An 18,126-nucleotide genomic window follows, 5' to 3' on the forward strand; every position below is an offset into this window, starting at 1 on the left:
TACTCATTGCTTGCTCTCTCTAAACTATCAAACCCACTTTCTGCACTCTGGGGTAATCAATAACCCCTCTTGGACCCCTGACCTTGTTTCCCAATTGCAGCAGCGAGCAGGGCCCAGCACCAGTGCACACAGCAATTTGGGAATGATAAAGACCGCCTCAGGAAACAGTTCTGGTGTTGATATCACAAACTCACCCCACTCGATGCTCACACAAGGGTGCTTCAGCTAAGAGTCCTTTCCCGGATCAACCTCCTTGCTTTGGCCGTTCAGCGGGGACTGACCAGTTAGACTGAACTCTCTTGCCCTGCAGGTGTGGACCCAAGGCAACTCAACGGTGCAGAAAGTAGGAACTCAATAAACCTGACGGTGATATCGAAGTTACTCGAGGATATTTGGTTTTAATATTTATTGATCCCGGGGTATGAAATCCAGTCTCCCTAAATCCACAGATCTCCCCTCGTTTGATTTGAGCTGCGAGACCGTAAAGGCCAGCAACAGGATCGCCTTCTTGCCGGGAAGACCCAAACCCCATTATTAAGAGTAGCCCAGGGGGAGGAAGGGGGGATGCATCCCATATTACCAGGCTGAGTATTTTGCTTATGACATGAGCACCTCCAGGTAGCTCCAGCTATGCTAATGAGCGCTATCCCAGACTCGGACTATTTTTCAGGGATTCCCATGCCAGCCACATGACACACACAAATGCAAACACACACACTCTCTCTCTCAAGTTGGTATGAGGGCTGCCCTACTTCGACATCTACATGGCCACAGGACACAGATTCAGTGCAAGTTGCCTACCGAAGTCAGTGGTCTGTCCTGCGGCAGGAAGGGCTGCCTGAGGTCCTCATTGGGCTGACCAGACACTGGACTAATTTTTTCCGCTGACAACTTCGCCCACGAAATGAAAGTAACCAGTTCTACGGCCTATGGAGGAGCGGGAATTTGAGCTGTCGCCGAGACCGGGACGCTGGCCCGTGACCCGAGGCCTACCACAGCCCCGACCCATCGAGGGTAACGTTTTTAGAGTGATACGATCCACGGAGACCGAGGTAACCAACGGCTGGGGTCTAGAGGTCCGACAGACGGGTCGATACTTAACACGAGGAGGTTGGCTTCTTCGGGGTACAGTTCCTAGCTGCCAGCCTTGCTGGGCTGTGGTATTCCTTAAGTCAGGGGTCCAACGTCCACTTAATAAGGTCGGAGTACACTGCTGCCCTTCGGTTCCCCCAGCGCTGTGCAGTCAAGCAGGTCTTTCCCCTACCCCTTCCTCCTTCCTCCCACCCCCGACCCTCTGTAATGATATCCCACCGTGAGGAGTGGCCCGGGGGTGAGGGGAGGGAGGTGAGGGTGAGGGGTGGCTAGAGTGAGCGCTTGAACAGCTGGGCCACACACAAGTCCCGTGACGTGTGGCCTTCTAAGCGTCTTGTAGGTTGTTCTCATTGAGCAGAATCTTCTCCCCGGGTTTGAAGGCCGGCATCCCCAGGTAGGGGCAGCTGGCACAGCGGAACGCGTCGCCCAGGTAACACTGTGGAAGAGTGGGACAGAGAGTGAGGCCTCGCGTCTACTGACCGGGGAGAGGCAGACGGCTGACAAGGATGCGTTTCCTAATCTTCCTGCCCAGTGAGGACTCTCGATGGGGTTGGGCGAAAGTAGCTAACGAGGGCCCCCGAGGTCCTCAAAACTCTATAGGAACTCTGTACTTGTGGGAGGAGAACAGGTCTACCGACTGTTATAGTATACTCTCCCAAGTGCCTAGTACAGCACTCTGAACACAGCGCTCCATAAACATGATTGCTTGGTTGATGGCTTCCGGCAGCGAAGACTCATTGAGGAGGGGTTTCTAGTATCATAAGCCGCTAAAACACACGGCCACCACGGTTCTGAGCCCGAGGGAAAGGGGGAGAGAAAAGGGCCTGGGCAGGGAGAAAGCAGACCAATCCCAAAGGGACCTCTCTGATCTTCAGCCCTCTCCCCCTAAGAACGCTCTAGGTCCCCAGGGGCCAAGGACACAATATATGACCCATTCCCCCCCTCAGGAAGAATCTGGGTCGAGTGTGGCCGGTCTCCTTAGGGCAGAGTCCCACTTGGTACGTGAGTCTGGTGGCGGGCGCTGTCTGAATGTTGAATAATGACAGGAAGATATTTACGTTTCCACAGGCCGACTTGGGCTGGGAGCCCTTCTCTTTGGCTTTCTCTTGCTCCAGCTCCTCCGCCAGGCCGCAGGTGCTGCACGGAAAACAAGGAGGGAGGCAGCCGGTGACGACGACCTGACGGTCCAGGACCCCCTCGCCCTCTCAGGCTGCTTCTCCCCGCTCGTCGTCTCCTAGCCCCACCCTTCTCATCCATCGCAGCCTAGAGCACCTCGGGTTGGGCCGTTTCATTCCCAACCGTCAGCGACTCGATTTCTGGGAACCACGGACCGACGCTTCCATCCCCTTCCATCCACACGACCATCCCATTCCCCTCTCTGGTCCCGAGGCCCGACCCGAGGACCAGGTTCTTCCGTGGGATTGAGGCGCCGCCACCCCCCCAGGCCCTGGCATTTAGGGACCCCACTCGTCCCCACTCACCAGTTCTTGCAAGCCTTCCGCTTCCCCCCTTCCCCACACGAAGGGGCCCGCAGGGAAGCTGGATCTGGCTTCTTCAAATCCTCGGGATCCAGCAGTTCATCGGAGTCGATGAGATCCTGGAAGAGGGTGCTTAGGTCAGGGAGGAATAGATCCGTGCCCGCTTCTAAGAGACTCTGAGACTGCTTCCCTCAGATCCAGCCCCCAGAAGACATTCTACCTGCTAAAACAAGCTAAGGGGCAGAAATACAAAGCGGATCGTTGACGCTCGGGCCCAAAGCCTACACACCAAGAGAGTGTGCCAGACGCCCTTCGAACCAAAAGGAGAGGGAGCCAGGCAGTAGCAAGGCAGCCCCATCGCTGCGTTCTGCCTCTTTTGTTCCTCACCCTGCAGAGCTGAAAGTGTCCCAGACAGCAAGGGGTCCATGAACATCTTTCCTTGGCAACGGGGCCAAGGAGAACTTCTGGAAATTCTCATAAAAAGCTCCAGCAAACTCCAAGAGCCCCGGAGGGTCTCTGCCTTGGCTCGATAGTGAGAGTCATAAATTGCGGTATGTGGAAGGCGCTTTCTACATGCCAAGTACTGTACTAAGCGCCGGGGCAGGTACTGGATAATCAGGTCCCACATGAGGCCCTCAGAGCAGGAGGTATCGAATCCCCATTTTGCAGATGAGGGAACTGAGACAAAGAGAAGGCCAAGATCACACGGGAGGTTAAGTGGTGGAGTCCTCTGACTCCCAAGTCTGTGCTCTTCCCACGAGGGCATGTCAGTTCCCTGGAAGAGTAAGGAAGGCTGCGTGTAGGGGAGGAGCGATATGGCGCTAACAACGGACACCTCCGGGAAGCCCAGCCTTGCTGCCCCATCCGCGCTAAGGGCCCGGAGAGACCTAGCCTCGTGGGCGAGCGGACGCCCGACTCACCATCCCCTCATCGTCCATGTCGTTGGCGGACAGCGTCCAGAGCTTGGCAGCGGTGGGGTCCACAGCGGGTTTTCCTGAAACCGGCAGAGAAGCGTGTTGTTCCACCAGACCCAGCCTACCGGAATTCCGCCCGGCACATGTGCAGCGGCTCCCGGAGCTTCGTCTGTGATCGCTAACTGAGCCTAAAACAGACTTTCTGGGTCTAGGATCGTTCTTGCTTTTTCCCCTTTTGTGTTCTCTTGTCTGGGTGGGAAGGGGCTAGGAGGGAGAAGCAGCGTGGCTCCGTGGAAAGAGCACGGGCTTTGGAGTCAGAGGCCATGGGTTCGAACCCGGCTCTGCCACTTGTCAGCTGGGTGACTGCGGGCAAGTCACTTCACTTCTCTGTGCCTCAGTTCCCTCATCTGTAAAATGGGGATTGAGACTGTGAGCCCCACGTGGGACAACCTGATTCCCCCGTGTCCACCCCAGCGCTTAGAACAGTGCTCTGCACACAGTAAGCGCTTAACAAATACCAACATTAAGGAGGGTGGATGAGGACAGAGGGAAGAAGCGGCAGCATGGCCTAGTGGATATAAATCATGGGCCCGGGAGTCAGAAGGACCTGGGTTCTAATCCCAGCTCTACCACTTGTTTGCCGGGTGACCTCAGGCAAGTCATTTCACTTCTCACTGCCTCAGTTCCCACTGCTAAGGTGGGGAGTCGTGCCTCTTACTGGGTGATTTTCTGCCAGTTCACCTCGGGTCCCTGACCCACGTCCTTTTAAAATGGCTCCAGCCCCTTTGGCAGATTCTCTCCTTTTGGGTGCTCTGCTCTGCTACCGACTGGTAATTTAGGTCAGACTCAATCTCTGTCCTAAGAGGGGCTCACAGTCTTATTTGTGCAGCAGAAAGAGCAATCTGTAATTCCCTAATAGGGACCTATCCGAATCGCATAATGAGAAGACAGCACTGTAGAGCTGAGCATACTTGCAGCGGGTTCCCTTTGCGATGTTAATCAAGGACTGACAACAGGACCTCCACAGGATCTCGTCTTAGCTCCCCAGTGAGTTACAACCAATTCCCAGACCCACTATAGTAAATACGTTCCCTTATTCTTCTGTCGAATTGCAGCCAAATCCCTTAATGAAAACACGTGTGATAGCAGAGATGATAACTTTTTTAGAAGTAAAAAGCCACCCCACCTCTACTTTTCAGTTGAGAAAAAGGATGGCGAGGACAAGTGATTTACCTCAAGTCACACAGCAAGCTAGTGGGCAGAAGGACCTGGGTTCCAATCCCGGCTCCGCCACTTTTCATTCATAATAATAATAATAATAATGTTGGTATTTGTTAAGCGCTTACTATGTGCCGAGCACTGTTCTAAGCGCTGGGGTAGACATAGGGGAATCAGGTTGTCCCACGTGGGGCTCACAGTCTTAATCCCCATTTTACAGATGAGGGATTAAGTGACTTGCCCACAGTCACACAGTCGACAAGTGGCAGAGCTGGGATTCGAACTCATGAGCCCTGACTCCAAAGCCCGTGCTCTTTCCCCTGAGCCACGATTCATTCATTCAACAGTATTTATCAAGGGCTTACTGTGTGCAGAGCACTGTACTAAGTGCTTGGGAAAGTACAATACAATAATAAACAGTGACAATCCCTGCCCACAGTGACCTCCTCATTTAGTCCTCACGTTCTCTTCCTCAGTTTCAGCTCAGGAAGCTTTGCCATGTTGTACCCTTGGTGACTTGAGGAGTGGAAGCAACTGGCTGTAGGATAATAATAGTAATAATAATTATGGTATTTGTTAAGCACTCACCCTGTGCCAGGCACTGAACTAAGCGCCGGGGTGGATTCGAGCAAATCGGGTCGGAAGTAGTCCCCGTCCCTCGTGGGGCTCGTAATCTCAATCCCCAATCCACAGATGAGGTAACTGAGCCACAGAGACGTAAAGTGACTTGTCCAAGATCACACAGCAGACAAGTGGTGGACCCGGGATTAGAACGTATGACCTTCTGGCTCCCAGGCCCGCGCTCTAGCCGTTACGCCATGCCGCTTCCCTTAAAAGTCACATCTTTTAGGAGTGAAAACTTTTCACCCTCGAAAAAGTCATCGTGGACCCAGTGTTTATTAATTTCCCTACACCCTCTTGTTCTTACTGATAATTTTCACGTATACAGTTTCCTGTGGTAATGAATTTCACACACTTGCTCCCCTCTGGGTTCAGCCTTGAAGCTACCAAGACTCGCCCAGAGAGGTTAGAAATTAACCTCCGAAGAGATTAGCGAGTTGACCTGCAAGTTATCTCCCGCATTGGTTTTCCAGTATTTTCTCTTGGCCAGTTTCCTCACAGAATTATCTATAAAGAGCCCAAAGGCTATCGGCCCTTCCTCGGCCTAGGGTGGGATCTCCGTTCAAACAAACCGAAGAGGCAGACTTCCGAGCCCGGTCTTACCGGAGGGACTAGACTTCTTAGTAAAGGAAAGCTTGAGTTGACTCGAAGAGCCCACTTCAAAGTTGGGTTTCTTGCCCGTGATCTGCAGAGACTGGAGGTTGTCGCTCTGGTAGCCCAGGAACTCTTGGACCGACTGTTTCTCCTCAGGAGTTAAAGGCTCTCTCTGGAGCTGGAATCCAAAGATCCAGAAAGAAACGGTTAGCCTGCAGCGAGGACAAAGAACTAACCCACGCTCTCTGCTTCAGCTACAAGTAGCGCCCCCAGAAACCAAGCGGCACGGGGAGTGACTTTGTGAAAGGTATCCGACAGTGTTTGCCGTACAAATTCCTTCGGAAACAGTCTCTGGTGCCTACTCCAGGTTTTTCAGCGTGGCTCAGTGGCAAGAGCCCGGGCTTGGGAGTCCGAGGTCATGGGTTCGAATCCCGGCTCCCCCACTTGTCAGCCGTGTGACCTTGGGCAAGTCACTTGACTTCTCTGTGCCTCCGTTACCTCATCTGTAAAACGGGGATTAAGGCTGTGAGCCTCATGTGGGACAACCTGATTCCCCTGTATCTCCCCCAGCGCTTAGAACAGTGCTCTGCACATAGTAAGCGCTTAACAAGTACCAACATTATTATTATTATTATTATTTCTGGTGGTTTTTTAAAAAATGGCATTTGTTAAGTGCTTACTGGGCCCTGTACGCCTACGCTGGGTAGATATAAGCTAATCAGGTTGGACAGAGTCCCACGTGGGAATCACAGTTTTAATCCCCACTTTACAAATGAGGCAACTGAGGCCCAGAGAAGTGAAGTGACTTGCCCAAAGTCACACAGCAGGCAGCATGTGGCAGAGCCAGCATTAGAACGCAGGTCCTCTGACTCCTGTGCTCTTTCCACTAGGCCACACTGCTTCAGAGTGCTTTCCAAACGTTACCCCCTTCAACCGGCTCCCTGGAGATACTGGAAACGTTATGGGTCCTAGATCCAGAGGAGCAGCATGGCGCAGTGAATACAGCAAGGGCCTGAGAGTCAGAAGGGCACGGGTTCTAATCCTGCCTCTACCACCTGTCTGCTGTGTGACCTGGGGCAAGTCACTTAACGTTGGTATTGGTTAAGCGCTTACTAGGTGCCGAGCACTGTTCTAAGCGCTGGGGGAGATACAGTGTAATCGGGTTGTCCCACGTGGGGCTCACACACTTTTAATCCCCATTTTACAGATGAGGGAACTGAGGCACAGAGAAGTGAAGTGACTCGCCCCCAGTCACACAGCTGACAAGTGGCAGAGCCGGGAGTCGAACTCATGACCTCTGACTCCGAAGCCCAGGCTCTTTCCACTGAGCCACTCTCTGTGCCTCAGTTACCTCATCTGTAAAAGGGGGATGGAGACCGTGAGCCCCGTGTGGGACAGGGACTGTGTCCACCCAATTTGCTTGTATCCACCCCAGCGCTTAGTACAGTGCCTGGCACATAGTAAGCACTTCAATACCATTATTCTTCTTCTTCTTCTTATTAGATCATTCAGCAAATGAGTGGCCAAGAAAAAAGGAAGCTGAGTTGACTACCACAAGCCGGTGCTCTTTCTTACCACTTCCGCCAAGCCATGCACATTTACTTGCTGTCATGGTGAGAGAGTTCTTTACCGTGGAAGAGGAAAACTTCACTTTCACATCCCTGAGCGTGGGGATGATGAAATATCGAGGTCCCAGTGAGGCTCCCTTGACTACACATTTCCTAGTAACCCGTGGGATGGCAGACGGCAACCTCGCACTCGCTTAGTCATCCGTCCTCCTCCTCTTCCTCCTCCAACCAGTCCCCGGCACGAGGAACGGCAGGACGGTCTGTGGGAGGGTCCGCAACTGCAGTGCAAGCCTACCTCCGTCACTTCGACCAACCCAGCCAGCGTCAGAGCGGTGCGCAGCTTATCCGCCGTCCTCACTTTGCTGTTGTCAACTGCCAAGGAGAAATGACCAAAAAAAAAATTTTTTTTTTTTTTGCAGATAATGGAATCAGAGTTCAAAGGAAGAGAGGATTCCAAGCTCAGGGAGGGGTTAGAATGTTGGACGATGCCGTGTCTCCCCGGGCCTGCACAGGACAGTTCAGTTAGTTGTCCTTAAAATAACTCCCACTATTAGTAACCCCCAGTTTGTGCTCCTTTCTCTAACCCTAACCCACTCTTCTGCTGTGTGACCTTGGGCAAGTCACTTAACTTCTCTGTGCCTCAGTTACCTCATCTATAAAAATGGGGATTAAAAAATGTGAGCCCCACGTGGAACAATCTGATGAGCCTGTATCTACCCCGGAGCTTAGAACAGTGCTCTGCACATAGTAAGCGCTTAAATACCATAATAATAATAATTATTATTATTAGTCCTACCAATCTGGGTGTCAGCTGCCCCCTATAAACTGCCTGCCAATGCTCTCTAAAGAGCCTAAAATGGGGGGGGGGGGGACTCTGTGCGTGTGTTCATGCTGTGGCGGGGGGACGGGGGGTGTCAAACTTTGTGAACCAAAGAGTAGCAGACCAAAAGTGCACTCTGGCCGAAAGGTCAAGATCCCCCAAAAAGATCGCGGGGAATGGCGAGCAGGCACCACTCCTTCCCTTTTCCTAGTGCCGATCCCTGAGGGACAACCTCTCTAGGGACTCTTCCTTTGTTTTCCCTTGTTACTTTAGGGAGGGGAGGGGACAGAATGAGTAACTCAAATGACCCAACTTTCCCACTTCAAAGACAGGCTCCAGGAAGAAGAGTTAAAGCATAACTTTAAATTCGAAGGCTGCCAGTCCAGCCCTTGGGCTTTGAGGCGGGGGCTGCTACGACCCCTACATTTAAGAGGAGCCAGAGCCACGGGGCTGGGCCTGGGGCTGAAGCAAGTGTGCAGGAGCTGGGAATGTACAAGCAGGGACCCCCCCAACTCGTGGGGTTGGGGAGGGGCTCAGGCAGGGAAAATCCTTCCGGGCAGCTCCTCTGCGGACCCTCGGGGTCAATCTGGGAGCAATGACCACTTCGCCGGCTCCTGCTGGGGCCAGGGCGCGGTGGACTAAGGTAGGCACTTATGTTCTGAGTCTGTGGCCCAAGACAAACCCTTGCGCAGGGCCGACAGAAAGTTACTTTACAGCAGCATTCCCTGCTGCTGCTCTCTCTTCTCCAGGAACAACTTTCTTCCCTCCTCTCCACCCCTCCCGCCCTCCCCTTCAGCCACGCTCCTGGCCTCCCCTGTTGTCACCAGGAAAGAATAAATACTAAGCCATGAGCTGCACAGCAAGTAAAGAAGAAACTCAGTCAGACCACCCTGGCAGAGACCTAAAATGCCTCTCCCCAACGGTCCCGATGAGCCCCTCTCTGTGGGCTGAGACACACAGCCCCTGGGCGCATCTATTCTCTTTGGACAGCGCTTTGCACTCTGACAGCGCTCAATAAATACCACTGCTTGCATAATTCAACAAGAGCAATCTCGCTACATCTTCACTCATCTAGGTTGAGGACCCCAGGACTCTTTAGGCATCCATTTCATTCATTCCATCGTATTTAGTGAGCACTGTCGGAGTGCCAAGCTCTGGAGAGCGCACTGCAAAAACAAACAGACGCATTCCCTGCCCACGACGAGCTCACAGTCTAGAGGGGGAATTTTGCACGGCATGTGAGGCATTCCCGAAGAGAATCCGAGTCTGGGCTTTGCCCCTCTTAGCCTGGTGACTCTGCTGAAGCCCGCGGCACTCCCTCAGACTTTCCCTCTTCCCCCCACACCTCCGCTGACCCCGGCCAAGTCTCGGGAGGAAGGTTTGGCTCCTGGTCCTGCTCTCGCCCTTCCAGGAAACAGAGCCCCAGGAGGGCGGGACCGGGTCTTCCCTTACCTTTTGCCGTCTCCACGGGCTCCTTCAGGTGGACGTGTCCGCCCGGCCGAAGGATCCGAGCTATTTCTGCCAAAATGTCCGTGCCGTGCAGGATGGCGCTTCCTGGGACCACACCCGACAGGACTACATCGAAGCTGGACTCCTTGTGAGCCGCTGGGGGAAGGAGGCCGGGTTAGAGGTGAAAAGAAGTGGAGTGCGTTGGATCTGCCTGAGGCTAGTCTTCTCTCCCTCTGTCCCTGAGGGACAGCATGGGGACACCTTGCTCTACTAACTTTCTGGTTGGTCCAACGGGCTTCAGCAGTTGCCCCCGGAGCTCTCCCGGCTGGGCGCGCGATGGGTGGGGAGCAGAGCCTCTCCAGCTCCCACCATTTGCTCCCTCTCCTCCCCAACCCACCATCTTGCGCTCTGCTCCTGACTTCCACTGCGATGGAAAGAGACTAGTCGGGGCCATCGGCAAACCTCTGGGCAGGACAGTGGGTTTTATAACTGTAAAAATACAGCTGCTTCAGTCCCAGTGACCTCCCTACTCTCAGATTTACCGCACGTCCTTGGGCAAGGCTGGAGAGCTCTGCTGACAGAGAGCAGTGCCCTTTATTTTTTTATGGCATTTGTTAAGCCCTTATTGTGTGCCAGCTCTGTGTACTAAGCTCTGAGGTAGATACAAGTTAATCAGGTTGGACACAGTTCCTATCCCACCTGGAGCTCACAGTCTTAATCTCGATTTTGCAGATGAGGCACAGAGAAGTGAAGCGACTTGCCCACAGTCACAGAGCAAATTGCGGAGCCGGGATTAGAACCCAGGTCCTCTGACTCTCAGGTCCGTGCTCTATCTGCTAGGCCACGCTGCTTCTCTTCACTGAACAACATGGAGACCCGCAGATAAAAGCAATGGGCATTTTGATATCTGCCCCACCCTCGACCCCATAGCACTTATGTACATATCTGGAAATTGCAAATCACACATTATTTATATCAATACTTGACTCCCCTTCTAATTATGGTATTTATTAAGCACTTACTATGCGCCAGGCACTGTTCTAAATGCTGGGAGTAGATACAAGGTAATAAATGGGGCTCACACTCTTAACCCCATTTTACAGATGAGGTAACTGGGGCACAGAGAAGACTGTAAGCTTGCTGTGGGCAGGGAACATGCCTCAGTTACCTCATCTGGAAAATGGGGATTGACTGTGAGCCCCACGTGGGACATCCTGATTCCCCTCTGTCTACCCCAGCGCTTAGAATAGTGCTCGGCACATAGTAAGCGCTTAACAAATACCAAAATTATTATTATTATTATTAACTCTGTCGCACTGTACTCTCCCAAGTGCTTAGTACAGTGTTCTGCACATAAATACCACTGACTGGAGAAATTCCACCCTCCTATCCCATGCCTCTGCTTCAGAGAGTCCACGGCGGGTACTTACACTGTAACAGCTGGTCGATGTTTTCCACCGACACCCGACTCTCGGAGCCTGCCGTGGCTTGAAGCTGATCCACCAAGTCCTTCAGGGCCCCAGCGGGAGATGACCTGTCCCAGACCACTGCGACCTGCTGGCCGGCTGACACTCCGTATTCTGCCATCTCCACAGCAATGCAGCGATGCCAACCTGAAACACACTGGTCAAAGAAGAGATTCCATTCCCAGTAAAAGAACAGAGAGCGCGGACCCAAGTTCCACCCCTGAAGTCTTACTGAAAGGGATTCGTTTGGCACAGTGCAGACCACCCAGCCAGAAATGCTGACAACCCCAGAAAAATCTTATTTTTCTGGTGTAACAGGGGCTGAATAAGCATCTGATTATCCCTGGTGAGCATAAGCCTAACACTGCAATTAGATGAGGCTGGCTTTCCTGGGGATATTCCCGATCACTCTTTTCAAAGGAAAGGGCACGGACAAGAAAAAGGGATTCGATCTGGATGAGGAGATAGGCAGCAGATAGATCCTTTCCCTTTCCACACAGGACATGGGCTGAGGCTCAACCCAAACCCCAACAAGGACAACGGGCTTCTGTTTCTTTTGAGCACAAGGTTGAAGTGTGACTCAAGACAAGCAAATTGGCAGATTCCGCTGGCCACCTATGCCAGGCTTTGACTAATAAAAGGCCAGTCAAGTGAGAAGATACTGCTGTTCTTCCTTCAATTAAAACATACTACAAAAGAAGTCTGGTTTGACATAAATCAGAAAAGTTCCTCTAGACCGTAAGCTCATTGTGGGTAGGGAGTGTGTCTGTTATACTGTTACACTGTACTCTGCCCAACGCTCGGTACAGTGCTTTGCACACAGTAAGCGCTTAATAAATATGGTTGACTAAGCTCCTTGTGTCCAGGGAACGTGTCTACTAACTACTGTACTTCTCCCAAGTGTTTGGAACAGTGCTCTGCACACAGTAAGTACACAATAAATACAATTGATTGATTCCTTCTTTTTAGGTGGCAAGGCGCACACGCACGTGAAGTCTGAGAGATAATGTCTAAGGGAAAAAAAAATCCGAAGCCCACACAGAAGCAGTGATGGGATGGACCAAAATCCATGAACTGCTGATTTTAATTCAGTGGTATGATTATTATTTTATTTGTTAAGCTCTTACTGTTTGTCGAGCATGGTTCTAAGTTGGGGCTAGATACAAGGTAATGAGGTCAGGCACAATTGCTGTCCCACATGGGGCTCACGGACTAGCAAAGAGGGAGAAAATGTTTTGAATCCTCACTTTACAGATGACACAACTGAGGCAGAGAGAAATTGTGACTCGCCCAGGGTCACAAAGTAGGCAAGTGGCAGGGCTGGGATCAGAACCCAAGTCCTCTGCCTCCCAGAACAGTGTTCTTTCCACTAGACCACAGGGCTCCTCAACAAGTGAATCAACCAATGCAGCATTCAGCAGAATAAAAAACATTGATCCTCTCTAAGTTCGACTTAGATTGCCACGCTCATTTTCTCCTCCAGACGATGATTTAAGGAGGCATGTGAGAAGAAATCCTCCCCCGACTCTAAATCCCTTTCATTCCCCAGATCCGTCGGATGATCCGGGAATGGATTTAGTCATAGACGTTTCCCTTCCCCGAGTAGGAGACACCTGAATCATCGCCCTACACAAAACAGAAACACTCAGTTCGTGATTGCGTTCTGGCAGGAGCCCAGCTTAAGAAAAGTGTCCCTTTTAATACTCGCCATGTTCAACCCGTCACCTCTGCACCCAGCCATTATTTTCTGGCACCACATCGGGTGCTGGGTCCAAAGTAGGCTCCAATTGCAGGAAGAATGGCCTCTAATTCCCTGATGGTGTTCACAGTGAAAACACACCATGATATCAACAAAAAAACCCACACAAACCAAAAACAACTTTAAAGTTTCACTTTTCAGGAATGTCTTTCCAGCAGTTGACAAGGGATAATTGATGGTATTTATTGAACACTTACTATGTACGGAGCACTGTAGTAACTAACCACTGTAATAAACACTTTTGTATTATAGAATACAAAAGAGTAAGTAGACACGAGCCCTGCCCAGATGGATCTTAGAGTTTACAGCGGCAATCCCTTCCACTTTAGCATTCTTTTTAGCTAGACCTCGTTGGGGAGGACAAAGACGACCCAATTCCTTCTTCCCCATATAACACGTCCTTTGCCTCTCGAGAATGAGGTCATGGGCTTTATCCCCTGGACAAACAAATACCTGACCCCAAGACTCCCAGAAAAATGAATCTCATTTGAGGTGAAGCAGGAAGGGCCAGACTTCGGGGACGACTTGTTCTCGGATGAGGGAAGGTGCAGCCCAGTCAGCAAACCTGAATTCTTCAAAAGTCCCAACTAAGAGCAGACACTTGTAGCTTTTTTAGCTCATGCGATTTTTGCCAAACTTAACTACAAGCCACCAGCAGCGAAGGCAGCCTGACTGAGCAGTTGAACAACTTAAGGTTATCCAGAGTAAAGCCAGACATGAATTGTGGTTTTATTTGTTGTAGTTTTTTAATTAGTACACTTCAAGATGGAGAATCAAAAAGAGAGGTATGAAGTCTGGGTTACTGGAAGCAGAAACTGGCTTCATAAAAGAGACTGGAATTGTACCAACCACATCACCTTTGACCAAAGAAATGCTTTCTCTAGTTTCCCAGAGAGATCACCCCTCCAAGCCTAAAACTGGAAAATTAGTCACATCCACTACTGAAACACTCAATAAATAAACTGGACTGGGAAACAAGAATAACCAAGGGGGGTGGTTTAAAAACTGTGCTCTTCCTCCACGATCCCTTACTGGAGTCTAGGAATCTCTTTTTAGGACTGATCTAGCAATCCATCCCTTCTCCCCATCTCCCCCCTTTCCTCTCTCCTGGCCCCAATCAATTAATGTATTTTCTGTCATTTCCCAGAAAGGCTGCCCCTCCATGCCAACTGCCTAAAACCGGAAAATCAGAGTTTATTTATTTTGGTATTTGTTAAGCGCTTACTATGTGCAGAGCACTGTTCTAAGCACGTCTAAGCAGAGTCACGTCCACTACTGAAGCACTCAATAAATATGACTGATGGTCTGAATCTCACTGAGGAAATGAGGCGAGATGGATGGTTGAAGAGGAAAGGGGAGACTTGGACATTCATCTCTTCCCCAGCCCAACAAATATCCTCTGTCATGTATTTTAATACCTGTCTCCCCCTCTAGCTTGTGCACTCCTTGTGGGCAGGGATTGGCTATACATACTCTTTTGGAGTCTACTCTCCCCAGGGCTTCTTAGTACAGTACTCTGCACACAGTAAGTATTCAGTAAATACACTGATTGATAGGAGGTAGGGGAGAGGAAAAGAGGGAGATGGAGAGAAGGGATGGATTGCTAACTTAGTCCCCCAAACAGATTTCTAGACTCAAGTAAGGAATCGTGGAGGAAGAGCACAGATTTTAAACCAACCCTATTGGTTATTCTTGCCTCCGAGTCCAGTTTAGTTGCTCGAGAGTCAAAAAGACTAGTAAAACCTTTATTTTTTACTAGACAGTCTCGTCCACTTAGAAGTCTCCCTGGAGAGTGACATGATTTTTAACTTTGAAATTTCTCTTTGCTGCAATCACACTGTACAAGTTCTGCCCTTTATGAATCCAATGGACACGGCGAGACCAGATCAGTAACTTTCAATCATCTGGTTCCACATCTCCTTGAAAACGTAGAGCATCCTAATGGATAAAAACTGGTCCCCACTGCACTCATTAAGTACTGACACTTAAAAAAGTAGCAGAGTTGGGCCCTCAATTCCTCAGCAAGATGGGGGAAAGTTTTGTTTAGCAATGGTTTGTCAGACAGGTTTTCTAAATTCACAGTGTTCTTTGAAAGTAACAACAACAACAAAAAAACACGGTGGGAAAATGAAATGACCAGACACTGAGACAATACTTTTATGAGCTTCATGACTCCCAAGTCCAGTTCAGTAACAGACTTTGCATTTCTGCATCACTTCTAATGTTTCTGGCCCTTGATGTTCTAGTCACGTTTCTCCACCTCCTAGTCCCATATAGTGCCCTTCCAGAAGACCTTCTAGGCCACCTAATATATGATGTAACGCTCTCCGGAGTCGGGAGGGGACCTACGCACATTTATTTTACTAGCATTTCACCTCTGAGACGGGAAACTCCGTACTGACTCGCCCCTTTTATGAGGAATCAAGGGAAAGGAGGTCAAAGTTGGAGGATCACTCTCTGTTTAAGGTTAGGACTTTGTTCTGCAAATCAGAAACAGGGAAAACTATACATCTGATGGTAGTTGTAGCCCAGTAAAGGAGTAGGACAACACAGAGAATAGGGGACAGGATGACAGGGAAAGAGAGCCTGGAAGCTTTCACCTCCAGAAGATGAGCGACATCTGATTTGTGTGTGATAAGAATTAGAGGTTTCAACAAGGAACGAGACCCACATCCTAAAATGTCCATCTGGCCTGCTTATCTATGGAAGTGGGGCCGGACCTCAGACCGTTCGACTCCGAAGAGATGAAAACAAGCCCTCTGGGGCCAAATCTCGGTTAGAAACGCCGACGCTCCAGCACCTGACAACTGCCCCCTCGGTACCGCCAAAGTCTGGTTCCTGACAGGCAAGGGTCACGCACACCCAAGTCAGGCCCGGTATGGAGAAACCATCGGCTTTAAGGTAGATCCGAAAACTGGACAGTGAAAAAACAGGATAGGAAGAGCATCGATTCTGTTGAAATGGGGTGGTGGAGAAGGCTTGGGAGAATACCACGGGTGGCCCGAGAAAACAAAAGGATTTGGAGGCAAATTAAGCCAAAGTGGTTTTTGGAAGGCCAAGTGACTGGATTTAGATGGGTATATTTTGGACACCAAATCAGGAGGACTAATTCTCTGGAGAAGACACTCATGCTAGGAAAAGTCCAGGGAAAAGGTGATCGAGGCAGACCAGCAGCTGGACGGACAGAGGCCAGAAGGCTGCGGATTATGACAGAGGACAGGACGTTCTGGAGAAAGTCTGTCCATCGGAAACGATTCGGCGGCACTTGATAAAAACCACCACCATGCGCACAACGCTAGGGGAAACAGCGCGGCTCAGTGGAAAGAGCCTGGGCTTCAGAGTCAGAGGTCATGGGTTCGACTCCCGGCTCTGCCACTTGTCAGCTGTGTGACTGTGGGCGAGTCACTTCACTTCTCTGCGCCTCGGTTCCCTCAACTGTAAAATGGGGATTAACTGTGAGCCTCACGTGGGACGACCTGATGACCCTGTATCTCCCCCAGCTCTTAGAACAGTGCTCTGCACATAGTAAGCGCTTAACAAATACCAACATTATCACCCCAGTGCTTAGAACAGTGCTCTGCACATAGTAAGTGCTTAACAAATACCAACATTATTATTATAGTAAGGGCGTAACAAATACCAACATTATCATTACAGTAAGCGCTTAACAAATACCAACGTTACTACTATAGTAAGCGCTTAACAAATACCAACATTATCATTATTACTATTACCCCAGCGCTTAGAACAGCGCTCTGCACATGGTAAGCGCTTAACAAATATCAACATTATCACTATAGGAAGCGCTTAACAAATACCAACATTACTACTATAATAAGCGCTTAACAAATACCAACATTATCATTATTACTATTCCCCCAGCGCTTAGAACAGCGCTCTGCACGTAGTCAGCGCTTAACAAATATCAACATTATCACTATAGTAAGCGCTTAACAAAAGCCAACATTACTACTATAATAAGCGCTTAACAAATACCAACATTATCATTATTACTATTCCCCCAGCGCTTAGAACAGCACTCTGCACGTAGTAAGCGCTTAACAACTATCAACATTATCACTATAGTAAGCGCTTAACAAAAGCCAACATTACTACTATAATAAGCGCTTAACAAATACCAACATTATCATTATCACTATTCCCCCAGCGCTTAGAACAGCGCTCTGCACATAGTAAGCGCTTAACAACTATCAACATTATCACTATAGGAAGCGCTTAACAAATACCAACATTACTACTATAATAAGCGCTTAACAAATACCAACACCATCATTATCACTATTCCCCCAGCGCTTAGAACAGCGCTCTGCACATAGTAAGCGCTTAACAACTATCAACATTATCACTATAGGAAGCGCTTAACAAATACCAACATTACTACTATAATAAGCGCTTAACAAATACCAACATTATCATTATCACTATTCCCCCAGCGCTTAGAACAGCGCTCTGCACGTAGTAAGCGCTTAACAACTATCAACATTATCACTATAGGAAGCGCTTAACAAATACCAACATTACTACTATAATAAGCGCTTAACAAATACCAACATTATCATTATCACTATTCCCCCAGCGCTTAGAACAGCGCTCTGCACATAGTAAGCGCTTAACAACTATCAACATTATCACTATAGGAAGCGCTTAACAAATACCAACATTACTACTATAATAAGCGCTTAACAAATACCAACATCATCATTATCACTATTCCCCCAGCGCTTAGAACAGCGCTCTGCACATAGTAAGCGCTTAACAAATATCAACATTATCACTATAGGAAGCGCTTAACAAATACCAACATTATTATCATTATTAGGCAAGCAAATGGGGTGAGGCCCCAGTCTCCATCCCCACTTGACAGAGGAGGTCACTGAGGCCTGGGGAAGCGACCTGCCCCCAGGTCACGCTGCAGACCCGTGGCAGTGGGGGGATTAGAACCCAGCCCCCTAGGCCGTGCTGCTTTGAAGCGCCGATTGAACTGCAGGTCCCCGAGCGCTTAGAAGAGGGTTTCGCACCCTATAATTAGGACGGTTATTAATGAAAGGGGGGGGGAGGGGCGCTCACCTGCCTCCTTCACCGCCGCCTCCGCCACCTCTCGCGAGACTGGGGGGGGGGGGTCCGTC

At 50.0% G+C, this 18,126-nt stretch overlaps 1 protein-coding gene across 1 annotated transcript; it reads right to left on the reverse strand.

Moving 5' to 3' along the window:
* Window positions 1-372: 372 nt before the first annotated feature.
* On the reverse strand, window positions 373-18,110 carry CIAPIN1 (cytokine induced apoptosis inhibitor 1). The gene is made up of 9 exons (XM_029075671.1): window positions 18,068-18,110; window positions 11,185-11,377; window positions 9,758-9,910; window positions 7,781-7,857; window positions 5,927-6,095; window positions 3,491-3,564; window positions 2,574-2,689; window positions 2,151-2,229; window positions 373-1,528 (listed from the first exon to the last, which is right to left on the reverse strand). Exons 2-9 carry the CDS (start codon window positions 11,339-11,341, stop codon window positions 1,418-1,420), a joined length of 936 nt encoding a protein of 311 aa, XP_028931504.1. The 5' UTR covers window positions 11,342-11,377; window positions 18,068-18,110; the 3' UTR covers window positions 373-1,417.
* Between the last annotated feature and the right edge of the window lie 16 nt (window positions 18,111-18,126).

Source organism: Ornithorhynchus anatinus, chromosome 11 (assembly GCF_004115215.2).
Source record: "Ornithorhynchus anatinus isolate Pmale09 chromosome 11, mOrnAna1.pri.v4, whole genome shotgun sequence".
In the NCBI taxonomy this organism is placed as follows: Eukaryota; Metazoa; Chordata; class Mammalia; order Monotremata; family Ornithorhynchidae; genus Ornithorhynchus; species Ornithorhynchus anatinus.